The sequence below is a fragment of the Haemaphysalis longicornis genome, unplaced genomic scaffold (assembly GCF_048455015.1).
Source record: "Haemaphysalis longicornis isolate Haplotype H1 unplaced genomic scaffold, Haemaphysalis longicornis Haplotype H1 scaffold_3, whole genome shotgun sequence".
Classification (NCBI taxonomy): domain Eukaryota; kingdom Metazoa; phylum Arthropoda; class Arachnida; order Ixodida; family Ixodidae; genus Haemaphysalis; species Haemaphysalis longicornis.
Genome location: NW_027526335.1, coordinates 156016489 through 156036373, shown reverse-complemented (window position 1 = coordinate 156036373; position 19885 = coordinate 156016489). Strand labels below are relative to the sequence as shown.

General features: G+C 47.1%; 1 protein-coding gene across 1 annotated transcript in view; it reads right to left on the bottom strand.

The window, feature by feature from the left end:
• The window catches only part of LOC144173480 (uncharacterized), a 74809-nt gene extending 55387 nt beyond the window's left edge, over positions 1-19422 (bottom strand). The window contains exons 1-2 of the mRNA XM_077701883.1: positions 19229-19422; positions 14421-14527 (exon numbers count right to left, since the gene is read on the bottom strand). Coding sequence (XP_077558009.1) covers positions 14421-14527; positions 19229-19421 — 300 coding nt within the window. The 5' untranslated portion in view covers position 19422. The remainder of the gene's footprint in view (positions 1-14420; positions 14528-19228) is intronic.
• Positions 19423-19885: the final 463 nt, after the last annotated feature.

Genomic DNA, 19885 nt, shown 5'->3' with positions numbered 1-19885 from the left:
TGCACTCATTTTTCCACCAGGGGGCGAGAAATCGCACATTGAAAACGGCGCCCCAGCAGGCGCGATCACGATAGCCGCCTTCAAGATTAAAACTGATATATCTTCTTGCTATTCTCGTATTTTCTGAATAACAAGCTTAAGACACGACTTGCAGAACTTGGAAAAACACGATCGGGTAAAAAATACACCCGTTCCCTTCGTGTGCGTTCCGTCATTACGTTTGAAAAATGCACCCACACATATGTGTGGGCTGGGCTTTCGTCGTTACGAAAATTTTGCTGGGCGGTATAGGCTGGCGGGCGCGTGCACTGCAGCGCTAGAGATAAATAATTTTTTCTTGCTTTCTTGGTGCCTCATTTATTCGCGGTTTTGTGCTGGTTCATTGGTAATCTTTTCTTGCGCTTTAACCTTGAACTAGTTCAGTAATTACTTGTGATAATAATATTATTTATATTTATAATTATATTAATTAAAACTTCATTATTATTTATTTTCACAAAATCCTATTTATAATATAGGTACTCCTGAAAACAATATAAAACTTCTAAGTAATACATAAAAATGGAGTTTTTCTGCGCCTGATGCCGTTTTTAAGGTATTCTTACTATGTGCAGATCATACGAATAGAAGCCCAGCCCACACATATGTGTGGGCTTGTTTTCTGTGTGAATTACTCTGAGCTTTCCATTTTGACTTGTCGAAGCATCATTAGGAAGGGGTAAATGCACAAAACTTAATTACTTGTTGCCATTTTTTCCAAAAAAATTTCGTTGGGCAGGAAAGGGCTAGGGCAAGGCTGGGAAAAGAGTCAGTGGGCGACCGCACTGCGTCTCTGTCTGTTCGGCGAAGCACTTAGTGTCTTTGGAAGAATGCGGGTATCATAGTCTATGGACTACGACACGGTGAAGACAGCATTACTGCAATGATTTAAGCTAAAAGCCGATGGTTTCCGCGAGAAATTTCGCAGCGCAAAGCCAGATGATGCGGAGACAGGAAAACAGTTTGTTTCGTGTCTCATGAGTTACATTGACAGGTGGTTGGAGATGACCAACACAGAAAAGACTTATGAAAAACTTCGACAGTGAATGGAGGAATGGAGACGGAAGAGTTTCTCGCATGTCGCAATTCCAAGTTGGCAGTATTTTTGAAGGAGCGCAGTCTGAAGACTATTGAGGAGATGAGTTCTGCCGCAGATCAAAACTGCGAAGCCCAGAGGCTTAACAACTTGGGCAAAGTGAAGGAAGAGGGAATGGTGAGGAGTAGAGAATCACAAGAAAGTATGACACAAAGGTTCACTCCGAGGGCTCCATCGCGTTGTTTTCTTTGCAATCGCATAGGGCATCGTGCCGTTGATTGCCGAACTGTTGCTAACTCGAGGCAAGCACCTTCAACTTGCCAGGAGTGTAAGAGACGAGGACATACAACAGAAGAATGCCGTTTTCAAAACCAGGAGAAGTCCACTTGTGCAATAAAAGTGAATGACTTCGGCCCAGCCCCACCAAAGCCAATCACAAGCACCAAAAAAAGAAACAACACTGAGAGAACGAGAGGATCGGGCGACACAGGAATGTCAAATGCCTGTTGTAGATGGCGAGCGGCGGGGACAGTGAATCTCAGTTCTCCGGGATACCGGAACGAGCACGGTATTTGCTAAGAGGAGCCTGCTCAGGGAGAAGGAATTTACTGGGCAAGAGGCACAAGTGGTTCTTGGAGATGGAACGGTAAGGTGCTGGCAGGAAGCTATCAGTCAAGTTTCGACCACTTACTACACGGGAGAGTTAATAGCCAAATGTGTCGATGAACCACCGTATGAGTTCATTCTGGGTAAAGTGACAGGCATTAAAGAAGTGAATGACCCTGACAGGAAATGAAAACGCCAAGTAAATGAGATGAATGGAGAAAATAGAAGACGCCCAAATGAAGAACAGGGTAATGATAAAGAAACAACAAAAGCAATCATTTCAACACTGATAATGTCTATGACAGCGCGTGCAATGGCCGCAATTGAGAAACCAGAATCGCTACATAAACTCGCTAATCCAAGAACGCCAGCATTAGGCAGGTCACCCTAGAAAATCACCAGACAACAAAAAAAATTCACATTGGAGAAATTGGTGTCGACAAGCTTATGCGAAGAACCCCGGCGACATTCGAAAGTACCAGACGACGAGGTTGGCGCGCAGACAACAGCAAAGGCAGTGTATACGGCAACACCTCTCAATGAGGCAGAACATTTTGTCAATATGAAGTCGTACCAGAAGGTCATCGTTACCGGTGCGCAGACGAAACCTACAGTGGACTACCAAAATCATATAGCCAGGAAAAACAACGAAGATGGCGATGTGTCGTTGAACAGAATCAAGAAGACGGTCGACTCAACGGTCATGCCGCAACTCAAAGGTGTTACTAAGCTTGCTGGGAAAGCGGAGACTCAGGTCAACGGATTAAAGAACTGCGAGGACAGAAAGAGGTTCTAGTAACAGGGTGGTGCAACCCGAAACATTACATTGGCGAAAGACATTATTTGGACCAGCTTATGGACACAAAGTCGATGGCAATCCGAAACAATGTGGTCTAGATCATAGAGATGGAGTTTTCCAAGAATGTCAGAATAGGAAAAATTGCTATCTGAGCAGGATACGATAAATTGGTAGATTAGTAGAGTATTTGTGTATTTTGGCGAATGTTCAAAATGAGAAATATGTGTTAAATTAGCAGGTGAGCAGTGCACCACATAAACGACAATATAAATATACAGCCCATTTTATGAGTGGAGTGCCGTGATTAACCAATCAGTAGTCTATGTGTTAGGAATTGCTGGCATAATACGTGAGATAAAGAATGTTTTTGTGAATATATACTACCGTGCACGGAAAGTGAAACTTTCGCGAAATTTTCAGTGAATATACTTTAGTGTGATAGATGTTGTGCTTAGGACTGAACTGAACTGCGCTGTGAAAAAGTGACTGACTGATTCGTGTTGTGAGTGCGTGTCATCGACCACAAACGTGGAAGCAGTTTTTCAGTAAAAACTCTTGAAGACGGGGGCAAATGTCAGGAGTCAAGGTGCGAAGACGCGGAGACGACGACAAAGGAGAAACTAACAAGCGAGAAACTTCTGGAAGCTGGTGGAGAAAACAGGAGGAACAAGAAGGAGGAAGAGGCAGAGCAGGTAGAAGGAGAGATCATGGTTCGAGGCGACCGAAGGAGGCGGGACCCGAGGTCTGGGAACCCGCAAAGCACCAGCGGCACTGCCCCGTTGGCCTGCTCAAGCAGTCGACTTGGGTGCTGCTGGGCAACAGCGGCTCGGCTCCGCTGGCCTCAGCACCGGATTGCACGGGCACACACGCACCAGCGGCTTCGCCACACCGTCCACGTCACCATCTTCACGGCGCTGCGCTCAGAGAGCTACCTCAGCGACAACTGACACCCGACTGCCGCAACGATCTGGTACAACGCAGCAACAAACAGTGCGGTAGGCCTTTGAGAAACTATAGGGACATATAGATATAGCGCGAGAACAATGTTGTAGTTTAAGAATGGAAATTCATTTAGGTTTTTTCTGTATTTAGTGTATTTTCAACTTTTGTATTGTCATTTTTTTCTCTTACCTTCGCAATATCTTTTACCGACCTGAAATTGTTATCTCAACTTGATCTCTTCGTGTCCGGATTCCATTCTTTTACCGAGGTGACGCGTGACACCGTATATACACTGAATTGTTTATATAACCGGAAGGAACGTGAATGAAGGAATGATAGTGTGCTCTGAAAAGATAGTTGAGGTCATCATCAATGCAGGATAAATGACAGGTAGCCCTTCTTGATAAAAGTACTGCCGGGAATGTTCTTGTGGTACACTTTAAACCCATGAATACACATACGTACACACATATACCCACCGGCAGACGCACGCGCACATGTTATTGAAATTACTTCACCGTCTTCATACTGTCGAAGAGATGGGTGTAATTTCAGGAAACTCTAATTCTTAGTACTTTCACGAATGTCGATTTATTTACATATTATTCGGAGTAGTCTTGCATCTGTCGGAATTATTCTTCGCGTATTTAGAGTGACGCAAATAATATTTTGTATTTTACAACAATCATGGGGGTTGATCTGGCAGAACACGCCGAGGTGGTACCCATCGCCCTGGCCATTACAGACGCAGTCTACCAGTCGGTGATGAGCGACTCATGAAGGGCAGTTCCGAACTACGCCAAAGGACGCAACTGCAAAGAAGCTTTCCAGGTGCTACGCAATGCTCGTCTAGAATGCCCAAGAACTGTTCGAGTCAAGTGGATCCCGGCGCATGCCCGCAAGGACGCGTCGGTTAAGAATGCAAACCACAACGATACGGCACACGCGGAGCCGCGAGCGCTAACCATCCGCGCCCCCGCAACTGACCGACCAACGTGTTTCGGTGCTAAGGACCGAATTACAGACTATGGCGAAATCACCAAAGCCGACCACCTGGCTCGTAAGACCTCCCACCTCCGTACCCGGGGTAGAGCAGGGCGGAGGCAGTGCTACAAAGCAGCTTCAAACCGGGTCACTACCTACCCCAGCTCTGATGCACTGACGGTATCCGGAGGCGTACCCGACCGAATAGTGCCAGCTCTGCTGCAGGGTGTCTGCAGACCAGAAGCACGTATTGTGGGAATGTGTCATGAACCCTGCGGAAGAGACGTCAAGAACCATTCCGCCGCGGCTTGCAGAAGCCGCAAGGAGCTACATTTACAAACATTAACACTGGATCGCCCAGTAGGTCCTGCTGGCGCTCGAAAGGCATGAGAATCGCGAGTCGGCAACGGCGAGCTGCCTTCTCGGCTGAGTAGCCACAAGGACGACGCCGAGGACCGCGTCGCGGCGCGTAAAAATGTCGTTTCGTTGGCTCAAATAATGATTGTTTAATTCAATCAATCCAATGTACATATTAAAACGAGCTCGAAATTTCTCCTTCGTTTAAAAGACGTATCGGGGTAGAAATATGCCTGTTACTGCGACCGTAACAGTATACCATGCCGCAGCAGCGGCCGCCACGGGCGCCCCCAGTTTAATTTGGCTGTGCAAAATCATGCTTGAGTTTCCGGCGAGTTCCAATATTAACCAAACACACCAAGACCATTCGTGGGCACGGCGTAGCAACCGAAGCCACACCAAACCCATTGCGTCCATTTTGTGTGGGCGTAGCGTCGTAGCCACGAATTCGTCATACGATATCCGCTAGCAGCGACAAGAACTTAGCACCAAACAAAAACGAAGTCTCCGACCACCATAAGCCAATGGTGCCACAGTCGCGGGAGTGTTCGGTAGAAGTGGGTCATTCTTGTCCGAGCCAATAGGAGCGACCAAGACACCACAATTTTTGCGTGGGAGCTTCTTCATACACAATAAAAACACAGTCGCTGACAAATAACATGTCTTCAACGTTTAAGCTGCGCTCGCCAATGGTCAAACACGCTGAATTGGGACGATTTCTGATAAGCGCCCGCCGTGCGCACTCAACCAAGCCACAAACAAAAGCCAGATTTGATGGTCGGGAGCAGGTCGCGTTCCGTTCGCGACAGTAAAATCTTCCGCTTATTGGTTTCTGCTTGCGCGGGGCTGCACTGGGTATATCGTCGAGCAAAGTAGCAAACATGATTTCGTGGAAGAACCGACCGCCGAGAAAAACGGACCGCCCCGCACCGGGCGTGGCCAACAGCTAGGCTGGTGATTTCAAAGTAGTAGTGGGGTTATTTAGTTTCTGCTAGGGAATAAGTATTGCAGATGGATTCTAGATAGCGCTGCATGCGGATGATATCACATGCCGTACACTATCAACGTGAGGGGTGCCAATACAGCGCTCTCAATATGTCAGGCGTGCTGCGAGTGATTGTGCCGTTTCGCTTTATGTGTATCGGATGCTACGTTCTTAACCAAGCAGCTGGAAACTCGGGAGAAGGCGGAACTCGGGCCTTCTGGAATAGCGCCCCAGGTGTGTGTCTTAGGGGAAGGAGAAAAAATCACGTTTCCCAAAACGCATAGGCAGTTGTAGCATTCGAAGCTTGGAAGCAGATTATTTCTCATGCGTTCAAATGTAGCCCGAGCATTATCAGCCAAACTAATTTTATCAGCCAGAAGAAAATACTTGGTATTTGTAGACTACCCGGGCTTACAAAACCTGTTTTTTACTACCGATTATGCACAAAATTGTGCCAATAACCGGAAGGAAAGTGAATAATAGAACTGCATTGTGCTCTGAGAAGATAGTAGAAGGCATCATCAATGCAGGGTAAACGACAGACGCCGTGTTTGATAAACTTTCAACCCAGAATTTTGTTCTGGTACATTTTAAGCCCATGCATACACATACTTACACACGTATACCAACTGGCAGACGCACGCGCACATACTATTGAATTACTGAAAGGGAACGTGAAGAAGTTTCAGAATTAAAAGAAAAGTTGACTAGCAGCAAGTACACATTGAGTAGTTCTCGTGTACGAAATGTTTTCGCAATACATGCAATAGAAGCGGCGCAATTCGCAAACAAAAGTGGCCCGATGCCCCACCCCCATCTCGGCGCGCGATGCCGCAAGACCGAAGAGCGCAGGCGAAAACCGGCCTGAAAACGTCATACCTGGACTTCCGGCCGGATCGGCCGCCTCTGCCATGCTCTTTTCGCGGTGTTTCCTGTAGAGGCTCCCCACAAGAAGAATGATACTTCTTGTGGTTGTTGTTGTTGATAGCACTTATTTGTACAATTTTCGCGTTCAAAAAGTATGCACGAACGCCAAACGAGGCATACGTTGCCATGCCGTATTCCTAAGCAGGATAATACCGCGCCGGAATGTTGTATAACATACGGGAGCGACAACCGAGGTGGCTGTGCTTGATGACAGAAAATATACGACACTACGTAAGATACTTTGTAAAACGCTCCAATGCGTTTTTTCTATATTTTTCTTTCTTTCTTTTGTTGCGACGGACATGTATGTTCACATTAGAATCTAGAGTAGGAAGGATGGAAAATACTGCTATACTTTGCCCTGGGATGTTTCGTTCCGTTCCAGAAACAAAGCCACATTTGTTCAGGAAATACCATTTGTTCAGGAAAAAAAAGGTAAGCGCCGCTGCCGTGCGATTCTTCCCAGTGCTTCCGACAACCCGCGCGGCCGAAAGGTGTCCTCCTTTGGAGTCATGACGGGCGCAACCAATCAGAGGCGTCAAAGACGAAAAGCGCGCGCCTTTCAAACGGGACCGCGCGTTTTGCACGATAAATGCCGGTTGGAATCACATACTATAAAATTCAATGTGATATTGGGAGTCAGCGCGCAAAAACTATATAAACCTGCCTCTAACTCAATTTTTTCTTGGAAAGTGGCTCAGCTTTCCTTTTACCGTCTTAATAATGTCAAAGAATGGATGTAATTCAGGGACGTACCCACAGGAGTGTGGGGGGGGGGGGGGCGAAAGTTTTGGGGCCATACCCCTCCTTCCCCGCGCCACCTCTCTTCTCCCCTGGCACACATTCTAAAACGCCGCCATATGAATACTGTGCTTGATAGCTATTTGAGGCGGTTTTTTTTTCGAAATGAGCCAAATCCACCTAAGGACAATTTGAGGGGGGAAAAACGAAAGTTTGGAACCGGACCTAGAAGTAGTACTCTCAAAACTATTAAATGACATGTTTCACATGTCAGCAAGGGAAATCTATAGGGACAAGTAATTAAGAATTATACGAAGAATTTGAGCAATATTAGGATAAGTTCGGATTTGGCTCGTACTCAGTTGAAACAGACAAGTTGGTGCGACATTCTTGTGAAAACTTTATTGCAATTAACTTTCAAGAATGGTGCGATAGAGTTTTAAGCAAATAAGGCAATAAACATGCAACAGAGCTCCAAGAACAGTAAAACTGTACATGAAGAGCCGGTGAGTCCTCTTGGCATTAGCAGCTTTTTCAATGGTTCCGTAGGGCACTTTTTTGGGCACGCCTGAAGACACTCATGAAGGTCTTCATTGCCTTGCTATAAATTTCCAAAACGCTTCAGAATAAGCCTGCTCATATCATCTTCCATGGCCTGCCGTGGCTTGTAGGCGGCAGATAATTTGTTAGGCACGTAAATGGGAAATATGGGAGCAATAACAATAATAATAACCAGATTTACTCCGTAAGAACGAGGGAGACGAGATAAAATGATGGTATCACATCACCCAGTTTCAGTTCGTTCACTTCCGTTCACGTTATCGTAGACGTGTGGCGACAGATAATTTTCCGATCTCCTCATTGCTCTCTGAACTCATAAGCCAGCTCTCAAAAGCAAAAACAAAATGATGCAAAAACAGCCCGAACAGTCACACAAAACGCGGAATACCATTGGGAAAATGATTTTGGCTCATTTTGATCCGTGCCACAGCAGGGTCTGGATCATTTTCCATACGAAGTAAGATCTGCGTACACGTATGCAGTGAATTGTCTCAACTATTTATTTGCCACATTTTTAAAGGGGAAAGGTGCCAGGATTTTCTTGGCAGTGCAGTTTTATCTGACCTAGTTTTGGTTTGTGGATTAGGTTCATTTTGAAAAAAAAGACACCTCATTTGGTGGACAACGTTGGTTTATAAAAAAAAAAAAACAGGCGACGTTTGTTTGCTCCGTTTTCACGGAAGCCAGTACCGCTGTACACTGGCTTCGTGCTCTGCTGCCGGCATGCCACTTCCCATTTGCTGCACCCCATTTACCCTGTTCGTCTACAATCGGTGCTTCGGTTCTCTAGGACAGCAGTAAGTTGTCGCTTGTTTCGCCAAGATGGTGGTTTCAGCGGCTCGGGTCGCATATGCATTGGTGGGGAAGAAAACGTTTGTCTTTAAACATTCAACAAATCCCTCCGTTCCAGCATGCCGTGGTGTCGGCGGATACTGTCGCCCATGCCTGGTGTTTGTGGCTCAACCGTTTCCTTCCCTGAGCCGAACCCACAGCGCGTTTTTCACTAGTTTTCATGGAAATGCTGCTTTTGTTTTTGACGGTAAGAAGGGTAAGAAGTCTGCTTGCCGCAGAGAAACCCGCTGTAGGGTTCCTCTACGGAATGCCTTCCAACGTCCGGCTCGCGCACGTGTGCAGCGTCCGCCGAACAAGCCAATGTGACACAACGGCTTAAAACCGGATGGCGACGAGCGGAGTGGCGCGAGGGGATGCTTGACCCCATCGCCCGGCGCCTCTAACGACTGTTAGGCCCGCTTAGGGAATGCTACCGTGGGAGTACAAAAGCCCTGTTCCAGAGTCTTCGCGTCCGTCTGGACAAGAAAGATCGCTCAAAAAGGAAGCGCAAGAACGTTCAGCGCTCGTCTGTGCCCTTTTTTCTTAGTCCTCGTTTTTTGCGCTGCTTTGTATGTTCAGAATGTACCAACTGGCCCCACTCGAGTCGCTAAAACGTTACCAAGCCCTGCGACGGCAGGGTGACTAAGTGAAAGCGCCCATCGAAGTTGTACGGCGGCAAGAGACACCGTTGGCATTCCTTTGGACAACTCAAGCCAGTGACAGCGGCGCTGTTGATTGACAGCCATTGTGGTTAATGGCTGCTATGCGCAACGGTGGTGTAGTGATACCAGAGCCGGTGGACCCCGTCGGGGCGATGGCCCTCCTCAATTCTCGTCGCTTTGCCGTGTCCCCCCAGCCGTCGGCGGAGTGGCAGCCCTTTGGGACGGCCTTGCCGGTGACCTTCTAGGCAGCTTTTGGGAAGGCTTTCGTTTCCTCCCGACTTTCGGGGGCGGCGGACAAAGGGTAGTGGGGGTCAAAACCCTAATTGGTACGTGTGTTGCTGTGCGGGGGCGGCTTCACTTCCGACTGCATGCGCATATTTGCTCAGTTTGTCCGGAGCTGCAGCCCAGAGCGGTCGCATCAAGACTTGCTCCCGTGCCAGTTTCTGGGCGCCAGAACCCCACGAATTTCTCGCCCACCGCGGGGCGGTTCGACACCCTTTTTGGCCCCTGGACCCCCATCAAGATTCGTGCCGCGATACCCTTTTTGTGTGCTGCGGTGCCTTTTAATTGTAATCCAGTTTTCATTGTCTTGTGTTACCTTATGCTCATGCTTCATCGTCTCCTGTAAATAAGTGTAAATGGAGTTTTCTTCATCATCTATTTGCCTCGTCTCCTCATCGGGTCCTTCACCCTCCTCCACGACGACACCACCCACCGCAAAAATGAACCAAACTTTATTGGCGGGTTTACGGACACCGGGCTGCATTCCTATGAACAGATCTCGAGAACACCGGGCTTGAGCGGGGAAGGGCACGGAGTCAAGGTGACAAATGGTCAACATGAGAGAGACGGGTGTGCAGCGGGTGATCGGTGAAAATGAACGCGGACCGGACATCTCGACGGACACCAACCAGACTTTTGGCCGAGAGAAATTTCGGCTTCAAAATTGGACTGCGAACTGTTTCTTTGTATCGAAGAGGTTATAAAACCCCCGGTACATATGATGAAAATACGAGGCACATTAAACATAGCTTAGTCTCGCGATGTCGGAGTATCTTCAAGGTGTCGGCCGATAGCAACTAGTTTACTTCACCAACGGGCCGAACGAGAGGACAAAGGAGAAGCTCATTCCCGCCTTGCATCATGCATCGAGCCGTTGCTATGGGCAAGGACAGCAGGACAAGGCACGCTGCGACGCCGAGGAAGCGACAAGGCGCATCCCTGGAAATAACAAGGTTCTTTACGAAACTTCCAAAGTAAGCGCTGACGCGCTAGCGCTTGCCACCGTTTTTTTATCTACATCTACTGCAGTCCAGTGCGTCTCGATACCCCAATTTTCTAGGCCTGAATTGTTGGCGCTTTGAATGGCAGACTGTTAAACGTCGAACTCTACGGGTGTTTAGGATAATAACACACGGAATTAGGCGTATGACATCTCCGATTTACCTAGCATTTTGTTTCCTTACTTCATAACTAGAAGCCACAGTTTTGTTTGGAGAAAAATATGGAAGGACAAGAGGTTTGCCACGGAGATCTGAACTCTCCAGTGCCTACATGCACTTCTATTTCTGCCGACTTCGATTGCGTATAACGTGTGGGATGCTTCAGAAATATGTCTTAACATTAGCAGAGGGAATGTGTATTTACTGTGCAGTACGAGTATTTATTCCTGTAAATATTTTATTACTGCCGTTCTTTTTTATTTTGCAAACTTCGCGTAGGGATCTTTAACGTGCGCCGAAATCTCGAACATACGAGTATTTTCGCTTTTCGCCTCCATCACAAAGCCTGATACACTTAATTTGATTTCTCTGTGCAGGTTTACGCGCCTTTATGGTAAAAGTTGGGTGTAAATCGTGTTTGTACTAGTAACGGCCGGTACCCTCGCCCTCTCCCCTAATTTGCATATAAAAGTTACCTTGGGCTGCCCCCCCCCCCCCGAAAAAAATCCTGGATACGTGCCTGGTGTAATTTTAGTAAACTCAAAGAATTCTTAGTACTTTAACGAATGTCAATTTATCTACATATTAGACGCAGTAGCCTTGCATCTGTGGGAATAATTCTTCGCGTATTTAGACGGATGTAAATAATGTTTGGCATTTTACGACAATCATGGGACGTGATATTTGGCCTTCTTTTATGTTTTTCAGCATGTTATTGTCTGACTGTCTTGGGCAACTATTCCAGCTAAATTCTTTCACGCTTAGCAAGAGGGAATGTGGACGATTTTTTGCACGCTTGCTCCTAGCGTGGTGTGTTTTCAATTTGAAAAATCACGCTTCCTAAGCATGACTCGCCGGTTGCGTAACGCTCGAGAAGCGTGAGTAGAAGATGTTTTTTGCACGCTTGTTCTAGCCGTGATGAACTGTCACGCTAAGCGCTCACGTTTGCCATCCATGACTGGCAACCTTTCTAACGCCTAATGAAGCTGAAAAAGTGGATTTGTATTTACCTGTGCTGGCATTCTCCAACTGTGAATAAGGAGCCTCTCTGAGCATCAGAAATCATTTAAAAAAGTAAGCTTAAAGAAGGAAATAGTTTCGGTGCCATAGTTATGGTCTGATTAGCTTGGAGCACCCACCAAGCCCACAACAAACCATTATCTTCCACCTTTCTTTCTACGTGATTTCTGGCGGTCAGAGAGGCGTCTTATTCCCAGTTGAAGAACGCCGGATCGGGAATACGAAAATCTTTTTAAAGCAAAGCTTGTTACCTCTACCCCCCCCCCAAGGGTTCTTTCGCGCCCGTTGGTGTCACCCGAAAACTCCAGCGAACAAATAAAAGAATATACTGGCACCGCCGGGAATCGAACCTGGAACTAACAAAGCGAGATCCCGTTGTCTTACCGATTTAGCTACGAGACCACGCGAAGACAGGGAAGACAGGTGGTGTACTCGCCAAGCACACCTACAGGTTTACCCCTTCTGTTCTTGCTGAATGCCACGTGAAATTGTCACGTGACCACTCACGCCTGTCTAGCGGCCCTCTGCGCACCTTGTTCATGTGCTAAGAGTTACAAAAATTAAAGGAAGCTCACACCAATGCATGGCATCTCCCTTCTAGTACGCCAGTGTGCTAAAGACTGTGGCCTCCAGTGTTTACGTAAAAAATCACAGCTCCTTGTCGTCCGCCCGCACGCCAAATCAAGGAATACATTCAAATACTCCTTGATAGCCAGGCCATCACTCCAAGCCCCAGCATCAAGATCCTGGGCCTACATCTCGAGGCTAACACCAAGAGTGACGTCTCCTTGCAGCGCCTCAAAAACAGCATTAATCAAATCATACACATGATCAGGCGAATTGTCACCAAGAAGCGAGGCCTAAAGGGATCCGGTACCTTTCGATTAATTGAAGCTTTTGTCCTCTCGAGAGTCACTTACGTCAACCCGCTGTCTTCTTCTCGACAAGGAAGACATAGTGATGCTTTATATAATGATTAGAAAGGGGGTCGAGCAGGCCATTGGTCTTCTCATGAGTGCGTGCACACAGCGGCTGCTTAGCACGGGGCTCCACAACACGGTGGAAGAGTTTTAGAAGGCCATCTTTCTAACAAGAAGGTCCGACTCAGAACTGCGGTGGGTAACCCCATACACTAGGAAATATTTTGCTTACCTGGATATTCGAAGCTATCATGCATGACAGCTGACTGCCCACTGAAAGAACGCCGTCCGGATGGAAAAGTGGAGTGCGTAGGAACGGCGTAATTTCCGCGCGAGAATTCCCCGCAGTCGACACTCGTTCTTTTGCCGCGGGACATTCCGGGCGGGCCAGTCCGTAAAATTACTCATCAGGTGGTTCCTTCTTCGGCACTTTTTCCACAACAAAGCGAGCACTCCGCACAGTACACACTTGGATGGCAGGCAGACAGGGCGCACAAAGCGCCTCGAACTCTGTTTTCCCGGTAAAATCGCTGAAGTGAGCGCCACCTTTATATGCCGCCACGTGAGAAAAAAATAAGAAAACTAACAGACCGCAAGTCGCAGCACCATGAAGCAAGACGTCGCACGGCACCCTCGGGGATATGCATCAGAGTATATATATCCATGATGTACAGAGGCGCGGTACGTGGCGTGAGATTTTCCGTGAGTTTTTCTGTTTACCCGCATACAATCTTGCATCACGCCTAAATGAAGCGAATGGGGTTTTTATGGAACCGCTACACGCTTGGATGGAAGAAAACAACGCGCATTTTGAGTCCGTGGTGCTCAAAACGAAGTTCACGACACCAAGGAGCGTGTTTCCCTCTTACTTTGCTTAAACGCTGACACAAGCTTCTTTATACCAGCAATTAGGGTGCACATGCTAAAACTTGCATACGAATGCGGATCGAAGCCGTAACAAAATCGAAGTGCTGGGTGCAATTGATTGCGCCCTATTTGGGCGCACCTACGTATTGAAGACCAAAAAAAAATTTCCTCTACCAGAGCATTTCGTTGACTAAAAACACTTGCTTGAACTAACCAAAATTCGGCTCACGCTTGTGTACCTTACACGTTTTCGGTTGGTTCCATCTGTTTTAGTGGAAGTAGTAATAAAACAACCTTAAGTGTTTTCTCTCCCGACTAGTGGACGTCATGCAAACTGTATGTTAGCGGGGAAAGGCAAGAACTGCGAAATCTGCGAAGTGATGGGGCAGTAACCTATATTTTAAATACCGCGCAAACACAGGACTTCGTTCCATGTTACTGCGGTAGCATGACACTGTGGTGGTAACACAAGCGATGCATTTATGTTGGGAAGCACAACCGCTAGGGAATTGTGGGCCTAGGGAGCAACTTCCTCAACCACGAGCCAAATAAATAAATAAGTGCCAATGACCGAATCGTTCCGGTTGGTATTTGCGTGGACTATTTTATCGTGCTAGCTGCTAGATCCGCAGTTCAAATATTTAAAGCTGGACTCAAAGAGGTGCTGGTACTTTGAAGTACAAAGATCATTTCAACCTCACCTTTAGAGTCGTCAATGAAGCGGTTGCTCTTGCCACCTTTTCCGTAAATTTTGCATCTGTGACGATGTGCACGCTGTCGCTGTCTTTTAAACAGTACCGGAGTTCATCTGCAAAAATGGCCGCACGAGGGTTACCGAAATCAACAGTTCGGATGATAGATACTTCATTTACACCAAAAAACAGCTCGGGTACATAAAAATGTCCATGCTAGAATTTTTGAAGTAAGCTTCGGCAATTTTCGTCGAGAATGCACAAGGCGGGTACAAATATAGATGACTGGAGAGCGCCCATTTCCAAAACGGTGCGGGCTCGTCCAGAACAAGCAATTTTGTGTTATTTAAATAACTGTGCTGGAACAAGAAATAGCACCTGAATGCATTTTATGAACCTGTATCTATAAGCTGTCTCTGCCTGTATACACATTGTTTCCGTTGTTTCCAATACCCCTGTTTGTTGTTGTTGAAATAACCCCCATAAAAAGGCTTGGAAAGATATATAAAGTATACGTAACAATTTCCTCGGGGCGCTCTGCACCAAGCGCGGAAGTGAAGTGACCGTCTTGTGTCTGGAGACTGGAACGTTCACTATTTCGCGGACGACCACAAACTATTCGCTCTACAGTAGTAGCTTCCTCAGAACAAACGACAGGCAAAGATATTACTTCCTTGCGCACAATTCACTTCCTCATCGTTGACGTGAAAGAGATTCGAGGAGAAATCTGGTTTCTTTGATTTCATTAGATGGCGGACGATGCGACAGCTTTGACGGGTAGGTGAACCTGCTGCTGCAAAAGGGGCGAGAAATTATGCGAAGGGTTAATATACACGAGGAGTGAAGAACAATGCTCGTGGCACTTTTGTCACAGGTTTCTCATTATTACTGTGTAAAGGAGACCGACGGGGCTTTGTGATGCCGGGCCGAGCCCGAAGCATGTGGCAGATATTACGCGAGGTGCCGACTTACTCTTCGAAAACGTTCCTCTAAAGAACCTGTAGCGAGAGTGGTGGCACTGACCTTCTTTCCAAATGTTTCGGGAGGCTGTTGTCGAAGCCTTTTGGCGCATTTTTCGCCTTATGCTTGGCTTCCATCATTGTCCAACGTGGCCCTTTGGTATCGGTTACACTGAATATTCGGCGCTTACTTAACTCGGGCCCGCATCTTGCCCAAGTGAACTCTATATTTTATATGGCAGTGGATATCACGTGCTTCCAAGTTTCGTGGTTGTTCTGCAGGGCTGCTTTTTCTGTAGCTGCCCTGACTAGCTGCATTAAAAAGCTGCCTTCCCCATCTCTCGGTCCGGCTCTTTTTTTAGCAGCAGCGACACTTTGTGCCTTATTCTATTGTCCCTTTCGGAGCCACATGCCTTGTTTCCGCCAAAGTATCTGGTTCTCCATTTTTCGTCACTGAGTGGTGACTATAATGAACAACGTGTCGTGTTGCCACGGTCCCCAAGTATATGTGATCATTGACACCATGTCGACCGGTGTAGTGAAGAATCGAGCACTTCAGATTAGCGGGCGCGGCACTGACCAGGCTCCCCTCCATGCCAGAATGATCAAGCTGTCTTCATCTGGACTGGGACCACTCAATAGCACGAAAATGTAGTCAAAGACAGTTCCGCTCGATCTTTGTTCTTAAAAACTGTGGGTAAAACAACTGAAATCCAAGAATTAGGAGGTTGGAACTTCAAAGATTGAAAAACGTCGACGCTGCTCCACGTCGCTATGATCGATAACCAATGGAGGTTTAAGGAAACGGTGAGCGTGTGTTCATGTGTTCGTTTGCCGCACGACAACACCGCGGAGTAAAAACTCCCGCGTACCTTTCTTTTCAGAAACGGCACGCAGCAAGAGACATATTGCATGTTAACCCCTTGCGAGATGATAAACGTTACCATTCACTATCACGTCGCTATAATAGTGAATTCTGTCGCACGCCGCAGAATTTACCCCAAAGCGACTGTCCGGAATGTTGCTGAAATTTTGCATCCCCATGGGCTCGTGCACTCTTCCCGCGTGTAACAGTTCGCCGTATTCTCAGTTTCGCGGAGCCTGCCTTCCTAACACGTCTGCCACCTAAGGTGCATCCACAAGACGGTAAAGTCCGCCGGCCGATCGGTAACGCATATTTTTACCTCGCTAGAATCTGCGGTTCGAATAACCGGCGCACAGCCGAAGCCGCTACGCACAGTACCCACGAACGGCGATTCGGTGGCCTGCTACGGAACGCAGCTGCAAATACTGCTCATCCACACTCATCGTTCCTCGCCAGAGCAAAAAAGATGGCGGAATCAAAGTCCATATTATTCAGAAATGTGATAATAACGGCTATAATTTCCCCAGCAGGAAACCCGGGCAGCTGCATAAAGCGGCAATTAAGGTGTACTCTCGTATTAAGCTTAAGCCTGCTCCCGGCGTGGTAGCAGGTTCGATCAGACATCCTGAAAGTGACGAAACCAGGCAGGACGCTATTTCTTTGCCTAGGAGACGCGTCGCTATGGTCCGCTTGGGCTACTCATAGAGGCAGGCCTAGTATCATAGCATGGTAGTCATATGCCGCCCCGCTGCAAGAGTTTTGTAAATGCTGTGTTTGAGGTCGAAAGTAAGGTCGAACCGAAAGTAAGGTGAGGTTGAACCGAAAGTAGTGACGACAATATTTATTAGAAACCTGCTACTTTTCTACCTTCCCGACAGTGTGGGCCCCCAAGCGTTAGCTGCTGCGTAAATAAAATTCTCATTGTTTACGCCGCATCTGGAACACTGGAGTCTCAGTGTCTAATGCGTTGTGCTGCTGAGCACGAGAACGCGGGTTCGATTCCCGGCCGTCGCGGCCGCTTTTTCAATAGAGGCAAAAAGCAAAAAACGTCCGTGTGTATGAGACTGCCCCGCACGTTAAAGATACCCAGGTTTTCATATAAACTCAGGAGGCCACGACTAAGGCATGCCCCATCGCCGGCGTTGCGTCGGCGCGTTAAAACATGCTATCAATAATTCAGTCAATGAATCAATGAACTTCGGTGTTCGTGTTTACCGTCAACAACTTTCTAAAAGCAGTGCAAAAGAACACCACGGGGAGCAATATCTCCAACATCGATACAGCAAGGTGTTGTAATACGAAGATTGTTTGGTAATAAATTATGGAACGAAAATTCAATAGTGCAACGTGTGCGTCAGTGAAACCACTTGATACAAAAATTTGTTAAAAAGCCCGAAATTTTATTGCTCCCTCAAAGCAATAAAATGATTAGTAATTGTGCCTAACTTAGGGAGCTCAAAGGTTTGTCGGCAAGGGCATTAAACATTCAACTAATATTCTATAAGCTTACGTAAGAGAGCAGTCACCCGATCAAAATATTTCCAGTAAACTATCCCTTCAGCCGCCTCTCCCCTCGCGAAATCCCGTTCCACGCCAGTAATCCCTTACAACTAACCCGTCCTGCATCTCTGGGTAGCTGATGAAAGGCTACAGCTGCGCCTGTGTTCTCCTTGCACCAAAAACGCGCATCGGAAGCTCAACGTAGTTCACGCGTTTGTACTTTTACGCGTGAAGTGCACGAAATATTTGGTACCACGTGGTATTTTTTTTTCTTTGCACCAAACCGTAAAATATCCGCTATGTAACTGTGCGTCCTTCTTATGAAAGCTTACAACTTTTTATTTTAAAGTTTGCGACAGTGTGTTTCAAAAAAATTACACCATCTTCCCGTGGGGAACCCTGATGAGGATGCGAAGCATCGTGGCGGTTTCGTGTGGTTCCATTGTGTTGCTGTTATGTTGAGTGATCTGGTTTTTACTAGCGCGAGAGGGAATTCCGCGTCCGGGTCCACACCGGTGGCAAAGGCAGGCAAGTGCTGTTGTGTTACGGTGAGTAGGCGGTGGTTCTCGAGGCGCCGAAACTCGTCCATCATGTTCTTGTCGATGTTGTCTCTGTGGTAGAATCGGTAGTCTCCGTCAGCTTTGGTGAGGTAAAGGTTGTTGACATTGGTGCACCGGCTGAGAGCAATGTACACGCCCTCCTCTTCGCAGCTTTGTCTTCTCGTTCTTCTTCTTCTTCGGCGGTTGCCCTACGGGAAGATGACGACGGTGGTTGAACGCGAACCTATCTTGTGGTGGATTCTTTGGTTGGCCAATTCCTAGGGGCATCATGCCTCAATCAGCATCAGAGGCGCTGCGGACGGGGCTGGTTGAGCTGCAAGGCGCGTGGCGCTTCCCGCGGGAAATTCAGCATCCCCCTCTAAAGTTTTCAGTTCGTCGTTTCTGTTGACGTTCAGCTTCGCGTGCCTTCGTTGTATCAGTAGCTTCTTGACGTAGTTTGAATGAGTCAAGGACATAAGGCGCGTTCGTAGCACTTGCTCCTGTCCCGGATTTGTAGCGATGTAGGAAGAGCACCGCGTACCTCCCGTTGCGGCCAGAGAGTCGTGGAATCGAAACCGGGCGCCGCTAAATATTTCTTTTTTTAATAGTGTTGTATTGCGGAGCTGTGGGTGTAAGGAGGAGAGTTGCGCATTGGCAGTGAGCGTGTGGACGGCGCCGCCATCAACGACGCAGGACCAGGCGATCCTAAGAAATGCTCCGCATTTAAAATGTGTCGTGTGTGCTCATAACCGTTTCCTTATTAAACGTCTACAAAAGGGTGTCCTCGACGGCCTACGTTTGACGAAATGAAATCCTTTTCACACTACATCGCTACACCATTTATATTTTGCTTGTTTAGGAAAGGCCGATCTACTGCCTGAACAGTGGGAAACCTTGTTAGTTGCTTTTAATTATGTAAAGAACGCATTGAAATTCATGTTTTGTCAAGCTTACGTTCTGTGAGTGACGTCTTGGCCATTACAACCATCGCTCCAGCGATGACGCAGCCGTACATAGCCACAAGGTTTTGAACAGTGTTGCTGAGGTGGAGGCAGACGTGGTCTCCGGGCTGCACTCCATGGCGTCTGAATCCAACGGCATAACGCTTGAAGTGCACTAAAAGCTCGCCACGCGTCAGGCTCGTCATTTCGTCTACCTAAAGAATAAGAAAGAAATGCGTTAATTTTTGTGTTTTCCGGCGATTCTACCTAATATGTGGTGAAAATGCAAGTATTACTTTATTTGATGACCTTGAGTATACGTTACAGCAACTTGATAAACATGATAATGTAATACTTGTGGGGGACAGTAACATTGATATACTTTCACCAAAGAAATTTTGCGTTCCTGACTTCTTAACAGTCACATCTGGATATGGCTGCGAACACCAAATTATAGGTTTACTCGAGCAGAACCATATGGAACCGGTCTTACGCGCTCCTATTTGATCATATAAATGTGCGTGTTCCGGACATGAATGTGATTTCGGGAATTATAACGCGGAAAGTTGCGGATCATTACTTCGTAACTATTTCAATTCTCCGTCACGGACATCGCAGTTTAGACAGAATGCAAGGGGGAACTAAATACGTGCTTGATAATAGAAAAATA